Consider the following 14,155-nt stretch of genomic DNA (forward strand, 5'->3'; position numbering starts at 1 on the left):
AATTGGGGCGGTTGGTACTTGTGGTTTCAACAGCCATCCCCCAAAATTGGCGTATATATGATATCCGAAGCAGCGCAACCCCTCAAACAGCCTCGATCTTGATCTTCGGCTCATCCACTGGGCTGCCCTTGATTCTAGCAATTGTAGGCGCCATCCCCTTGACTTCACTTTTACAAAGCCCCGACCCAGCGAGGTAACAGTCTCCACAACGTCTCTTCACAGGTAGACAAACCGTCTGACCGAGCCCAACAAGCAACTTATTAATCTCATGCCACTTCTCATGCGGCAACCAAGATTGCAGCGCCATTCTCGTCTCCTCCGGGTTCTTCGTCTTATTCCAACCCCACAAGTTCGTGATCCGATGAACGTGAACATCAACACCTATACCAAGATGTTTATCCCACGCCGCGCTCAGACAAAGATATGCCATTTTGGGTCCTACACCCGGAAGCGCCATTAGCCCTTCCGGCGTAGAGGGTATATCACCTTCATACTGATCACGGAGGATCAAGGCGGTGGCTTTGATGTATTTCGTTTTGTTGTTGTGGAAGCCGACAGTGCGAATCAATTCATTGAGACGCGTTGGCTCGACGGCCAATATATTTCGAATGTTAAGTGTACTGTCCTTCTTGGCGTCTTCTTCGACTTTGATGGGGACCTCAGGCTCTTCGAGCTTAGTATCGGGATCAGATTCGCTTCCGAGTTCGGTATGCAGTCGTTGCATCGCGACTGCCGTCACAGTGTCCTTCGTCTGTGATGAGAGCATCAATGCAATGAGCGTTTGGAATCGCCGGTCCTTCGGTGCTGATTCCCGCCAGTACAGCTCTGCGCATCCCATCGTATCTACCGGCGCGGTCGGGTTGTCTTCTCGCATCTTCTTGACTGTGTCATACATGGTTTCCCAATTGGATGGAGGCTCTACTTTCACGGCGCCGTCGGCATCGCGAGTCTTGCGGGCTGGTAGACGACGAGGCTTAGGCGTCGGCTTCGGTTTGGGCTTCTCATCAGGGTCCTCCTTGATAATCTTGTGGCTTTGGACGGCGGGGGCAGCGCGCTTCTGGCGCTTAGCAGGGGGCTCGATGAGGTCTTCGATATCTGCAGTATTGGCTTCGGAAAGGGAGGATTCATCGTCGCTCCGCACGGCTGAAAGACTTGGTGTCACGGAGTCCGGGTCGACGGTCGGAGTTGCGTTAGCAGGGGCATTGTAGGCAAATTTCTTCAGGACGCTGGCATTGCGCGACCGTGTTGATCTTGGCGACAGAGCCTGGATCAGCTTTGCTGTTTCTTGGGATGTACGTGAGGTGCGCATGGTTGGGGAAAAGTTGGGAAATTTCACATGGGGGGTGGGCCTTGGGGCAGAACTTCCCCAGCCTCGGCGATCGCAGTCCGACTCTCCGCGCGCCTTTCTCACTCTACGCTGTACACTCTACACATCATAATTTATATCCCAGTGATCTATCATGGCTGCACCATCAGGGAACACGACTCAGCGATTAATTCGCGAGTTGAAGGAATATCATAAGACGCCCAACGAGTCGCTTCTGCATCTTGGCCCCGTCGATGAGGAGGACCTATTACACTGGGAGGCCGTGCTGAAAGGCGTAGATGGAACGCCGTACGAGGGTGAGCCGGTTTTGAGATCTCGCTCTCACTCAAATTCCACTTTGTCCTGAAGAACTGACATCAACAGGCGGCCTCTGGCACCTTCGCATCGCAATCCCTCCGAACTACCCCCTCGCACCGCCGACCATCCACTTCACGACGAAGATCTCGCACCCGAACATCTCCTTTACTACTGGCGAGATCTGCCTTACTCTCCTGACCACCGAGCACTGGAGTCCTGTTTACACGCTCTCCACAACGCTGACTGCGATCCAGCAGCTGCTGACAGACCCGCAGCCTGACTCGCCGCTGAATGTTGATGTTGCGGCTTTGTTGCGCGACGGAGATCTTGCAGCCTGGGAGAGTGTGGTGCGGTATTGGACTGGAGAGGAGAGGTGGAAGGGGAGTCAATGATGGTGAGACACTGGACGTCTCTGATTCGCGAGATTCTGTTTCTGTTGGATTTACATGCCATACCCCTTTGCACATTCCGATCTACATCTATATATCTGTATCTAAATCTATGACTTTGATGGAAAGTAATTGAGCACATTGCATTATGTTCCAATGATGGACATGGACTAGAACTAATCAAATGCGATATTAGCGTGTGCAAGCGCTGTAAATGCTTAAACCGCTAACAGGACGAAGGCAGAAATTGCCGTCCATAAAACGCCAGGAAGAATAAGGAGAGACATGAGTCGGTCGTAACGGGTCGTGCGAAATGATGGTACAATGACAATAGTCATGAGAAGCAGAACCGAAACGATATGCCTGAAAACGCCGTAATTAATGATGCTGAAAGGTGGAAATTTTTAAACTCAAAGAGCCATGGCAACCATCATGGCACCTCCGAACATGGCGACAACCTCGCGAGCGACGCCAGCAGTGGGAGCAGCGGCATTGCCGGTTTGCAGACCAGGACGAGCGGCGTTGGTCTCGGACGCACCTGTGGCAGCGGCCGGGGTGATAACGGTGATGGAGGTGAGAGTAGTGAAGCTACCATCGGGCCGAGTGCTGGTGCTCTCGAAAGTGGAAGTGGTCAACTTGGTCTGCGAAGAGTGCTCGCTAGACTCAGAAGTTGACTCGCGGCTGGAAGTAGAGCTGGTAGCAGTTGACAGAGTGGAAGGCACGGAAGTGGTGTGGTGAGTGGTGGTCTGGCTGGTTGTGGGCGCAGTGGTGCTAGTCTTCTCAGTCGTGGTGTGCTCACTAGTGGTGCTGGGTGCAGTAGTGGTGTGCTGAGTAGTCTTCTCAGTGGAAGTCTCCGAAGAAGGCTTGGCAGTGGTCTGCGGAACAGACGTCGTCTCAGTAGAGGTAGGCTGCAGAGAAGTAGTCTGCTCAGAAGAAGTAGGCTTGGCAGTGGTTGGCACGGAGGTAGCGGACGTCTCAGTGGAAGTCGGCTCCAGGGAAGTGGTGGCCTCCGAGGTAGGCTCAGCAGTCGAAGTGGCAGCAGGAACAGAGGTAGCCTCGGGAATAGAGGTAGCCTCGGGGGTGGAAGTGGCATTGCCATCCCGCTTGGCGAGTTTGATCAGACTGGCAATGGTTGGTTCTTCATCTTTCAGGGCCTCGGCGGCGTGAAGGTCAGTCGGGAAGATTCCATGGCGGAATTTGGCGGAGAGGGCATGGAGAGCATCGTGGAACGAAGCTGCCTTCAAGTCGTCAAGAGCATCCTGGAGAGACTCACTCTGGGAGACATCGGGCTTCACATCTGCAAAGACCGCACCAATGACCATCAAGGTCACAAAGAGCAATTGGAGAAAGTTGGTACGGAACATGGTGAAGATCGACGATCACTGATAAGAGTTTCAGAGTTTAATGAGACCAGATACCGATTGGGATTGGAATTAGGATGAAATGCGGTTTGGAGGAGAGTAGGTGAGAATAGAGAGAAGAGAGAGGAGGGAAAGTGAGGTTTTATTCAAAAGCTGTCCAGGTTAGGAAGCTGCACGAAATAAGGCAAGAACCACCGAAAATGGTGGCGAGGCTATCACGAACGGTCTAGTCGGCCTCAATCCTTGATTTTTGGCGCTAGTGAGTGAGTGACCCGATAGCTGATTTTTCACGGCTTTTTTTGCATGTCTCGGATCGGTGACATGGTTCACCGTTTCAGCCCTTTAAACCTGTTCTTGTGTACCCTTTATTCTTTGAGCCCTGTGAACTCTGTGAACCCTGACTGTGAATTCAACTCAATTTGCATTTTGTAAACTTGTTCAGTATCCCCCGAGTAATACGACAGCGAGGCGGTCCCCACCCTTATTGGTCCGGTCTCAGCACTAACAATAGCACAAAACAATAATAGAGTCGTGTTGTCATGCACTATTTCTTTTTCTCCCCATTCGTCCAGCTCAACATTAAAAAAGGGGGGGCATTAGGTGCCTGGGGCTATGTACCATGGCTCTATGTTCAGATGTGTGGGCAATGTACCTTTATATGGAGTACACTTGACAAAATGCACAGGATGTGTAAGACATCCCGGAGGAAACTGTTCCCCCGATCAAGTGTACGAGTAACAGTACCCATTTTGCGTTGGGTTCATGGATCGGCCGACCGATCGAGGCCGACCGAGAACTCCGAACTCCATGTCTGTATCGAGCGTCACGATCTTCGCGGTCGGCGGGTTAAGAATTTTATCCGTTCCATTGAGCGCGTTTCGGTTCTTCACGTCCTTGCTTTGCCAAATGCCCCATAGCCGATCAATCATCGCATGGTGCAGCATGAAGGCCGGATCTTGGGGAGACGTGAAGAGATCCTGTAGGGTCGAACCCAGACTGAAGTGACCACCGCCGTGGACGCCGAGCACTCCATTTGGCTTCGCAGGCCAGTGGTCCATGACGGTGAGGAAGTCATTGATGTCGGTCGATGCGAGGAGCCGATCGACAATGGTGACATTGTTGTAGTGGGTGCCGACGAAATTGTTCAAACTGCGATTGAAGCACCTCGGGTTGTAATCAAAGGCTGGAGCGGGTATCTTTGTCGTATCTGGCAGGTTGCGGGGGAAGGGGCCCATGTGGATTTGCATGTCTTTGAACGGTCCGCAGCGAACGCAACCACCGCCGCTACCTCGGGGAATGTAAACGCCCGGGCCTTGGAGGCCTTGCTCACTGGGGTCGTACTCGCCGTCGCCGGAGAGTGAGCTCGCACTGCAGTCGAACAGCGGGCTTCCTGCGAGGTCGCGCTCCCATTTCGGCCAGTCCCAGTATCTGGATTGGTCAGTATAGTCGCAGGTTGGAAAGCAAATTTGGTTTGCTCACGGGACAGATCCTGAGTAACCGCATTCCTCTTGTAGGGCGGTCTCCCAGAGTGCTAGGAAGTGACGGTGCCACGGGAGGAAGAGACCACTATAATGGACGTTCAAGGTGTAGTTGACGTGGGTGCTGTCGTCGATTTAGTCTCGGTCTGTCCAAGTGGGAGCACCGGAACTTACGCCACAAAATCGTCGAATCGATTGCGCACTCCCGGGTATTCTTCTCGTGGGATATGCTGGGGCTTCTTCTGCAAACAAAGGACCGCGTCGGTATACTCGATCCGTTGAGCGGGCGTCAATTCTCCCCTGTTCCCGTTAGGCAATGCATTTCATTCTGTGGTTCAGGAACACGAACCATTCTTTGCGCTCAGTCGGATTTGAGCACTGGTCATTTCCAAGAGACAATCCCAGATCCAGATCCAGATCCAGATCCAGATCCAAGTCCAAGTCCAAGTCGATCAAGGAAGAGCTGGCCACCGACAACAACCCTAATCCAACAAGTACAGACTTGTAGAAACCCACCATATTATCGAATCACACAATCCGCAATCTCAAAAAATTAATCGCCAACACGAGATCTCCATTCCGGCGACAGCCAGGGTTTTTAAACCGCTTGAGCCCCCGACGCGATAACACCCCTTGGGTGATCTGTGGCTGAATGGACCCAAGTCTTCGAATTTAGCATCCAATCAAATCAGAAAAGAATCTGGCTTCCGTCGACCCATCAGCGGGTGAGCTATCACTCGGCAGGGTTCGATGTGGCGTGAACTATAATCGGCCGCCGGGCTAGATCGACAGGGGCCCAAGGCATTTTAAAATGAAAACTGGAGATGCGAACATTGCAAACCAATTGTTCTGTCTTTCCTCTCGTGCATGCTAACGTCGCGATCCGCTATTTTATTCTGGCCTGCAGGAGACTGACTGACATGCCTCATTGGCGTGTTTCGTACAGGGGGGGGTTGCCTTGATTTGTTGCATTTTGGTGGAAAAGATCCGGAATTGACGATATGGCACTATGCTATGGAGTATCCCGTAGAGTAAACTATATACTCCGTAATATTGATGATCTTTAACACGCAACTTGTGCAAAAGAACGCGTGAGCATAATCTATTGAGCCCAAATATTGAGATTCTGAGTGCATCGACACGCCTAGATCATGCGGCTGGCGATTCAGCGCAGGCCAATCGAGCCGAGTCAGGGAGTGCCAGGTGCCCTGACTGAGCTGTGCCCTAGTTACGGAGTACTACCCGATTTACAGAATTGCTTGGGCACTCCGTACTTTGTTCAATCAAATTGGCGACGAAATCAGCCCCCACATACCTACTTCGGACAAGAGCAGTCGATTTGAAGCCTGACAGCTGAGACATGAATGGATCATCTGCAGACCACATGGGGCCACGCATAGCATTTTTGGTTGTCACACCGCAGAATTCTCCGTTCACAACGCATTTCCAGGTAGTCGGAGCCTCGTGAGTCGCGACATACGACGTACTATCATCAATTCCATAGTAAAAATCTTCCATTGACGTGGAGTGCCGTTATAAACAAGATACAAAGGATACCATGGGCGACTAAGTGCATAAATCTCCACAGGGATCGTTTCCTTCAGTAAAGATCGTAGTGGGGTTGGTCGTCACCGTGTTAGCGTTGATGCACTCTTTCTCATATGAGCTTTACAGAAACTTGAACACAACATACGGAGTATCGACTTGACGATCACGGCCGAAGGCCGAAGGCCAAATCACTGGATTCTCTCGTTGGCTCGATACCTAATATCCCGTTCCTTCCAAATGGCTGGAGCCCTCAACCTTTCTAGACCTTCCGTGTACCGACCCTGGCCCACTGTAGGTCTCACTGCCACCCATTCTGAAGCTTTTGACGGTAGTCCGCGATCATCTCCGGGGTAACACCACTTCCGCCACAAACAATGATCACCACTCGAGTATCCGGTGTCAAGTCTGGCAAGACTTCTTTCAGCCTTTCCAGCCCAACTTGTACACTGATACCACAAGCAAGCTCAACCTCCAACCGCAACTCGTCACACAATCGCACGACTCCTCTTGCTGCATCCGCATCAGTTCCCACAACGCTGGTCACTTCGACCCCAGACGGAGGAGAGTATGCGTTTTTGAAGGTCTGCGGTGCAACACATAGCGCTCCGAGGGTGTTTGCCTGCGATGTAATGGCAGGTAGAGATTGCAAAGAGCCCTGACGCAGTGAATGTGCCAACGAATGCGCGCCATCCGTTTCAGTGGCGATGATTCGAACCTTCTTCACCTCCTCCGGAAGCGAGGTCGGGTGCTTGGCTGGTAAATGTCTTTCCAGACCGTCGACGATCCCATTCAAAAGTCCACCACCACCAACGCTGCAGACAATTGCCTCTGCTGGGAAGCTGTTTTGTCTTGGGGGCAACTGCTTTACCATCTCATCAACCAGACTTCCCGCCCCTTGCCAAATCCGATGGTCATCGAAAGGTGGGACATAAATGTTTCTGGCTGAGGAACCGGGTTCGTTGCTTTGGTTTTCGATGAACGTCTCTCGCAGATACCTATCGGCTTCGAACCAACTGGCGCCGTGGATGATGACATCCGAAGCACCTGCTGTGCGAAGCTTTTGAACCATCATAGGCTGGGCGCTCAGGGGCACGACCACAGTACAGGCACAGCCAAGATCCCTAGCCGCCACAACTGCGGCAAGTCCAGCGTTACCCCCGGAAGAGCTGAAGAAATGCAGGGTCTTCCCATTGTTTGTTGGATCAGAAAGAGATGAGAGTATCAAATTCCCAATGCCCCTGAATGTGTCAGTCTTCATTCGACCCCGCAGTACGGAGTACGAAAATCTGTACTCACCGTGATTTAAACGAGCCGGACGGTTGAAGCGTCTCAATCTTAAGGAATACTCTGCTATAAGTAATTCTCAGCGCCCGTAATTTGGTGAGGTGAAAGCCGATGCCCAATCTTACCACCCCGCAGCCTTGGAAAATACCGCCGACTCAATCAATGGCGTCTCAATCCACGGTTTTTTCAATTCTGGCTCAGGATTGAAATGGCCCATGGTGAAACGACACAAAGTCTGTTCTATAGAGCTTTTGATAAGTCTGGTGGGTGTTTAAACCTGCTCATAATAAGAACACCGATTTATATCGGTGAGAAGCGGGTCGCCACCGGGCCAGTCTTACCGACGCCCTTGCTTTGACATTCGGCCCCCGAGCCGTGGAGGACTGACCCCAAATATTTAGTGCCTCTCTATACAGCTTGTGGAGTGGAGATAACAATTTTCTTCTCTTTTTCTTTTTCTGTTCCGATCAAGACAACAATGACCATTTATACTTCCAAAGTTCTCCGGCACGATTATTTAAATTGAAACATAATAATTTTGAGCTAAAGGCACCTTGGTGGAATCGATGCCAAGCCATGCAGCGGTGAGTGTCAACATTGGAACCAAGAATCCAGAGAATTGCATGCTGCGCCTGTAGCTCAACTAGTCATTCTATCTAGGTCACCCAGGCAACTCTCTAACTAGCACGTGAGATACATGTTGAATCGACCTTCATGAGTGATTGAGGCCCTGTTGTTGAAGTTCTCCGAGGTTCTTTCTGCTGATTGATCGTACAAATATAGCGATGAGATATCTACATTCGCTAGCATATAAACCTTGAGGATCACAATCAATATGGACCTGGTTTTATCACCATTGGTCGACCTAGGAGTTTCAAGACATCCAGAGCTTTGTAGAGAAAAACACCACGAACCGTTTTACTTAAATTCAGACATTTAAAATAACAATCCTCCAGCCCGTACACGTCGAACATGGAGGAGGTAAATGACTGACCTCGGGAGTTCTTGCATGCCCACGCGTTCGCCTAATTCAGAAGATGTCTACACTGGAGGCACACTTGAGTTTTTGACGAAGATTTGAATTCGCGCACCCCGGTATTTGCGAGTACTCATACGCTCTCCTTCGTGACTGGCTTCTACTTGGTCTATTTTGACTTCGACAGACTTGACAATTGTTTCTCTCACAACCAGTCATGACATGACTCATGACAGATAAGCGAGATTTCCGAACCCGTTGCGGGACGCACCACTGGCCCACGGCACCGGAGTCTGGAAATCTTAACTTAGCTGACTCCAGCCCAATTCGACGACTTGCCTCAAACCTACATTCGAGAAGAACGTGAAATTGTCTAATGCGTCAAGATCAGTGACGTTTACTTTTGCTACTATGGCTACTATGTACAACTCTCCGCTGAAAGTACCCCAACCCTTGGGTTTGGTCACCCTAAGCCGCTATGGGCCCAAGCCGTGAAGATCGTATCGTGTTGCGGGAACACAGATCGCACAATCCACGAACCTACGCCCAAATCGGGCACAGTAACATTTTCAGCCCCGTCACAAGATCGATGCCAAATCCCACAGATAAACATCACTTAAGAACATTCAAGTCAGCACTGGAACTCGACAAAGAGAGCTTAAGCTGAGCGAGAGCAATTGATTTGAACTTTGGAGCTGTGATTTGGTGGCGCATCCTATCATGCTGCAGTTAAGTGGATCTCATCGCGACTAGCGGGGGAAACAAAAAAAGGAAAAACAGATCCCCTGACGTAGATGTGTGTGCATTTTACATAGCTGTGCAATGGTGCTTCCATACCGTCACGCATGGAGGGTGGCAACACGGGCAAATGGCTGGTGCTTACGGGGTACAGTTAGATTGATTTAGGAGGAAGGCGAAGCAGTCAAAGACGGCCCCGTGCTTGGACTCCCAGCTGCAACGCTGTGGGCTCTGGCATTCTGCCAATAATGGTAAGGATTTTCACTATGTGCCGTCATACACTATCTAGCTTTCGATCTACTCCATACTTGCACGAGTATACGATCGAATCTACCAATGGCTTGATCGCTGGGAACCAATCAACACTGGATTCGCTACGAACTGCTGCCCCTCCCAGCTGAAGATCCACAGCTGTTTGATCTCTGCATGACACATCGAAGGCGCTGCGAGTAAGAGGTTTTGGGCGATGGAAGGCCGGGCCTTGAGGACAGCGCTGACGTGAGGAGATGCGGGTGTTAGACTATCAACTGAGGTGATATCATCAGTGTATGAAAGCATTTCCAGTATCAGCTTCGCTGGAAGCCAAGAGAATAAATCCATAGTGGAAGAAACACGACGGACCAGAAAAGCCGTTGGCGTCCACGGGTATCAATGTTGTGGGGCTGATCTAGTTGCGCGCCGTAAGTTAAAGTTGCGCACACTCCGCAATGCATGAAGAAGGATCATTGGACACGAGCAATTAGCCTGAGCGGCTTATTTCAGCCCCCATCAGCCCCCGGTCAGACCCCCGTTAGGTTCCATTCCCCATAAATAGGCCTCATCTCACTAAGAAACATAGTTCCTCTTCTTCATTTGTTTGCTTTCTTCTAATTTTCACCTCACTTCACTTCACTTCACTTTCATTTTTGCTCCCAGTTGAGCTTGAACTCTCATCATGTCGAGGAAGGTCGATCTTTTGCCGGCGCCGGCAAAGCCTCGGCCAATGAAGGTTGTTGTCGCCAGCCCAAGTCGGTATGTTGCCGAGTAAATGAAGAAGGGGGCGATTCAATCACTGACGATGAGCTTTTAGATCGGGAACTCTTGGACTATACCAGGCAATGCAAATACTCGGCTTCAAGACATACCATCTCTATGAATGCATCGTCGCCCACGGCCTTCCTCACATGGAGGTCTTCGAAGAAGCGGTGATCGCTCAATGCAATGATCTCTCCGGAATCAAGAAGTTCACCAAGACTGACTATGAAAGATGGTTAGGAGAGTACGACGTAAGTCTGACATTCTTGGCAATCGTACCCTCTTGTCGCTCAATGTTGTATGCTTTAGTGCCTTGTCGAGGTAACGAGCCACGTTGGCACCGATATAATCGAGGCTTATGCCGAGGATCCCGACGTCAAATTTATCCTCACTGAGCGAGATTCGGAAAAATGGGCAGTCTCTGTGAACAACACGGCAGGGGGCCTGCTCGACATGCCGTATACATTTCCATTCGTGATTCTCAAGTACTTCGATGCCACATTGTATCGGTTCCTGGCTATGAATGAGACTGTTTATCGGGCGATCTCCAAATGTACCAGGCCCGGTGAAGCAGACAATATCCCGACTCTTCAAAAGCACTATACGGATTAGTATGTGTCAGCTGTGTCTGTGGCACTTTTGAATGATGCTGACATCCAATCAAGCATCGAAAAAGCAAAGCAGATCATCCCTGCCGACCGGCTATGCCTCATTCAACTCGAGGATGGCCTTGGTTGGGAGAACATCTGTCCGTTCCTGGGGCTACCCATTCCCAACCAGGCTTATCCCGGACGCAACGAGCCTGAAAAGTTCAAAAAGTTGGTTGAAGGATTCCTTCAACCGAAGGTCACGGCCGCTTTCATGAGGCTTGGCGCCGTTGTTATACCCACAGTCGGTGTTCTTTGTTGGGCTGCTATGACGTACGGTCCCTCGGCAATCACATTGCTCCAAAGTCGGTAATGGCTCGGATAAATGAGGTGATGTGAGCTGATCGGCACCGGGAGCATTGCAAACCCTAGACTGGAATGACCAGAGTTCTCCAAGGGACTTCCTGCATGTCAGGCTAAGCTTTTTGGGCATCTTGAAACCGGTGTAGGTAGCTCGGTGCATATATTTAGGCTAGAAGATAAACGAGCGTGGCTTTAATCCCTTGTTCATGTGTCTACGGGCCAGTCTATAGATAGACCCCGGTCAGCACAACTTCAAAAACGAAGAATCATGTTTACAAAGAAAGAAGGAAGAGGTAGGAAGAGTCATGGCTCTTATATTGTTTAGCTATGCAATGATGAAACAAAGAATGATCCCCCGGGGCCTGGATGGCCACATGATCGAAGAGTTTGGCCCCAGAGCTGTCGCTAAAGACCCTATCTGCGATTCGAGAGGAAATTCTTCCCTGCTCGATGAGGTTCGATGAGGCATTCGATTGGCCACATCAGCCCTGCCCCAGACGGTACAATTTCGATCGAGTCTTCGACGGTAAAAGCCGAGTTGTCAATTGCCTCTACTAGCTCGTCGAGCACAGCCAGCCATGCCAGGCTTTTGAGTGGTCCAATGCATCTCGCCGCACCTAGGGTCTTGTGTTAGCATGCCTAGGTTATCAACTTTTGAGGGTGCACTCTTTGACTCACCACATGATCCGTTTTCGTCCAAATACTCCATGATATCGGAGGGGATGTCGGCATCAGGGTAACCATTGGAAGAGGTCCAGACTGGGCGGAACCCATGCTTTTTCAAATTCGCCATATTACGTGCCCATCCGCAAGCAATCACTGTGTCACCATCTTCAAGGTCGGAGTCCCTGCTTTTTGTGCCAATAGATAGCCGATCGAGCTCTGTTTGTGTCATAGTTTCGATCGAATTCAAGGATCCGCTGTGTGTCTTCGGGTTCAGTAGTCGTGAGAGTGGTTTTGTATCGAGAGCACGAGAGAACAGGAATGCACCGTAGTTCTGTGTGTTGTAGAAGAACGAGAAGAGAAAGAGCGAAGCTCTGGACCCATGGCCATCTAGGATCAGGGCCTAACAAATAAGGCAGCCATGAAGGTACCAACCTTGGAACCACTTTGGCATAAGAAGCTGACTCTTCGAGCGAATCATCGGGGGTAAATGTCCCACCGTTGTTTCATTGGATGACTCTTTTAGATAGTTCGGGCGGGACGGGACCAGGGGACTCGGCCCGCTTGCACTTCAAGGGTGACGACATTACCGCTCCGGGATTGATACTGAGAGCACAAGAACATGAATGTATCGTAATTTCATGTATTTCGGAAGACCTGAGAAGAGGAGAGGAGGAGAGGAGGAGAGAAAAGAAGAGAGAAGAAGAAGCTCTAAATTTATCTATCCACCCCTATCTACCTGTGGGGAGCCTGACCAATTTGGCAGCCACGGACTCCAGAATCAATGAAAGATTCTCTTCCGGGGCTGTATTCATGCGACATATTTTTAACAGAAAAAGTACTTGGTGCAAAACAAAGGAACAAATCAAGATTCCCAAGGCCACCCGTGCGGGGACATGTCCACTGGTGCCGACATCGCTGCGTTGTCAGTCTATAGATCGACCCCGCTCAGCCCAACTTCTCTCAATCATTATTCACTGGATTCAATATCCCCTGATCAAACCACAAGCATGGCGAAATTACTCATTCCTGAGGACTCTCTGCTAGAACTTAGCGATAGGGTCGTTTTCATCACTGGTATGAGCATCTGACAGCTACGGGTTACGACGAAATCAGCTAATAATGATTTAGGCGGCGCTTCGGGCATTGGAAGAGCAACCGCAGAACTATGTGTCGAAAAGGGCGCAAATGTAGTTATTGGCGACATCAACCCACTGCCAGCCGACCTGCCAGAATCAGACAAGCTGAAATATATCCAAGTCGATGTCTGCTCTTGGGAGAGTCAACGCGACGCCTTCATCCAGATCGAAGAATGGTACGGGCACATTGATCACGTCTTCGCCAACGCAGGTCGTGGCCCGACACTCGACTTTCTAGACGATACATTCGATGAGAATGGCCTCTTGGCGCCTCCGAACCTGCGCACTATCAATGTCAATCTACTCGGCGTGATATCGACACTGCGCCTGGCATCTCACTATATTCAAAAGCACAGTGAGCACCGCACACCCGGTGAACTGGGCAGTATCGTGGTTACGGGCTCTGTGTCTTCGTTCCAAACCTTCTCGGCCTGTGACTATACAACTGCAAAACATGGTGTTTTGGGTATGCTTCGTGGTTTCGGGTCTAGACTGGAGGGCAAAGTTCGGTTGAATGCCGTCGTTCCGTCGTGGACAGATACTGGTATCATTGCCAAGGAGTTTGTGGAATCCCTGGGGATTAGCACTCAGGAACCAGTCGTTGTGGCTAGGAGCGTGGTACACCTCTTTGGAAACCAGAAGTGCCACGTTGAGGCCATTTACAGCATGAATGGGAATTACTGGGAAATTAACAAAGCGGAACAGGGCTTACTCCGGGCCGTGGAAAATATGCTCCCAGACGCTGGCAACGAGGAGGCAGTGATGCAGAAGATTGCGGCGATGGCTGCAGCTGGATGAATTATGCTTTTCATAAGACATTTATACAATTATTTTACTATCCTTTTTGTTGTCTTTTTTACTGTCTTTTCACAACATTTTACCCAGTATAATGGGTCATAAAAACCGTGCACAATAAGTCAAGTTCCTTCCAAGGTTGTTGCCGGGCATATCCACCCTGTAGCACTTGGAACCCATCCGCACCTGAAGATAT

General features: G+C 50.4%; 8 protein-coding genes across 8 annotated transcripts; 3 read left to right on the forward strand and 5 right to left on the reverse strand.

The window, feature by feature from the left end:
* Positions 1–82: 82 nt before the first annotated feature.
* On the reverse strand, positions 83–1,309 carry N7506_004454 (endonuclease III domain-containing protein; the record flags this gene model as incomplete). Its single annotated transcript, XM_056953748.1, has 1 exon — positions 83–1,309. The coding sequence occupies one exon, from the start codon at positions 1,307–1,309 to the stop codon at positions 83–85; it is 1,227 nt and encodes a 408-aa protein (XP_056812637.1).
* Positions 1,310–1,460: 151 nt separating this feature from the next.
* pex4 (putative ubiquitin conjugating enzyme (UbcJ)) lies at positions 1,461–2,016 on the forward strand (the record flags this gene model as incomplete). Its single annotated transcript, XM_056953749.1, has 2 exons — positions 1,461–1,623; positions 1,691–2,016. 2 exons carry the CDS (start codon positions 1,461–1,463, stop codon positions 2,014–2,016), a joined length of 489 nt encoding a protein of 162 aa, XP_056812638.1.
* A 407-nt stretch (positions 2,017–2,423) lies between these two features.
* N7506_004456 (putative GPI anchored cell wall protein (Dan4)) lies at positions 2,424–3,377 on the reverse strand (the record flags this gene model as incomplete). Its single annotated transcript, XM_056953750.1, has 1 exon — positions 2,424–3,377. The coding sequence occupies one exon, from the start codon at positions 3,375–3,377 to the stop codon at positions 2,424–2,426; it is 954 nt and encodes a 317-aa protein (XP_056812639.1).
* Positions 3,378–4,096: 719 nt separating this feature from the next.
* On the reverse strand, positions 4,097–5,371 carry N7506_004457 (tyrosinase family protein; the record flags this gene model as incomplete). Its single annotated transcript, XM_056953751.1, has 4 exons — positions 4,097–4,802; positions 4,854–4,976; positions 5,027–5,152; positions 5,202–5,371. 4 exons carry the CDS (start codon positions 5,369–5,371, stop codon positions 4,097–4,099), a joined length of 1,125 nt encoding a protein of 374 aa, XP_056812640.1.
* Positions 5,372–6,698: 1,327 nt separating this feature from the next.
* Positions 6,699–7,901, reverse strand: N7506_004458 (putative L-serine dehydratase; the record flags this gene model as incomplete). Its single annotated transcript, XM_056953752.1, has 3 exons — positions 6,699–7,638; positions 7,697–7,750; positions 7,810–7,901. The coding sequence occupies 3 exons, from the start codon at positions 7,899–7,901 to the stop codon at positions 6,699–6,701; spliced, it is 1,086 nt and encodes a 361-aa protein (XP_056812641.1).
* A 2,431-nt stretch (positions 7,902–10,332) lies between these two features.
* N7506_004459 (sulfotransferase family protein) lies at positions 10,333–11,372 on the forward strand (the record flags this gene model as incomplete). Its single annotated transcript, XM_056953753.1, has 4 exons — positions 10,333–10,409; positions 10,468–10,663; positions 10,722–11,023; positions 11,078–11,372. 4 exons carry the CDS (start codon positions 10,333–10,335, stop codon positions 11,370–11,372), a joined length of 870 nt encoding a protein of 289 aa, XP_056812642.1.
* Positions 11,373–11,776: 404 nt separating this feature from the next.
* Positions 11,777–12,257, reverse strand: N7506_004460 (uncharacterized protein; the record flags this gene model as incomplete). The annotated part of the gene is made up of 2 exons (XM_056953754.1): positions 11,777–11,979; positions 12,041–12,257. The coding sequence occupies 2 exons, from the start codon at positions 12,255–12,257 to the stop codon at positions 11,777–11,779; spliced, it is 420 nt and encodes a 139-aa protein (XP_056812643.1).
* A 778-nt stretch (positions 12,258–13,035) lies between these two features.
* Positions 13,036–13,962, forward strand: N7506_004461 (uncharacterized protein; the record flags this gene model as incomplete). Its single annotated transcript, XM_056953755.1, has 2 exons — positions 13,036–13,102; positions 13,157–13,962. 2 exons carry the CDS (start codon positions 13,036–13,038, stop codon positions 13,960–13,962), a joined length of 873 nt encoding a protein of 290 aa, XP_056812644.1.
* Between the last annotated feature and the right edge of the window lie 193 nt (positions 13,963–14,155).

Source organism: Penicillium brevicompactum (genome assembly GCF_028827555.1).
Source record: "Penicillium brevicompactum strain IBT 35665 chromosome Unknown utg000003l_segment0_segment0, whole genome shotgun sequence".
Classification (NCBI taxonomy): domain Eukaryota; kingdom Fungi; phylum Ascomycota; class Eurotiomycetes; order Eurotiales; family Aspergillaceae; genus Penicillium; species Penicillium brevicompactum.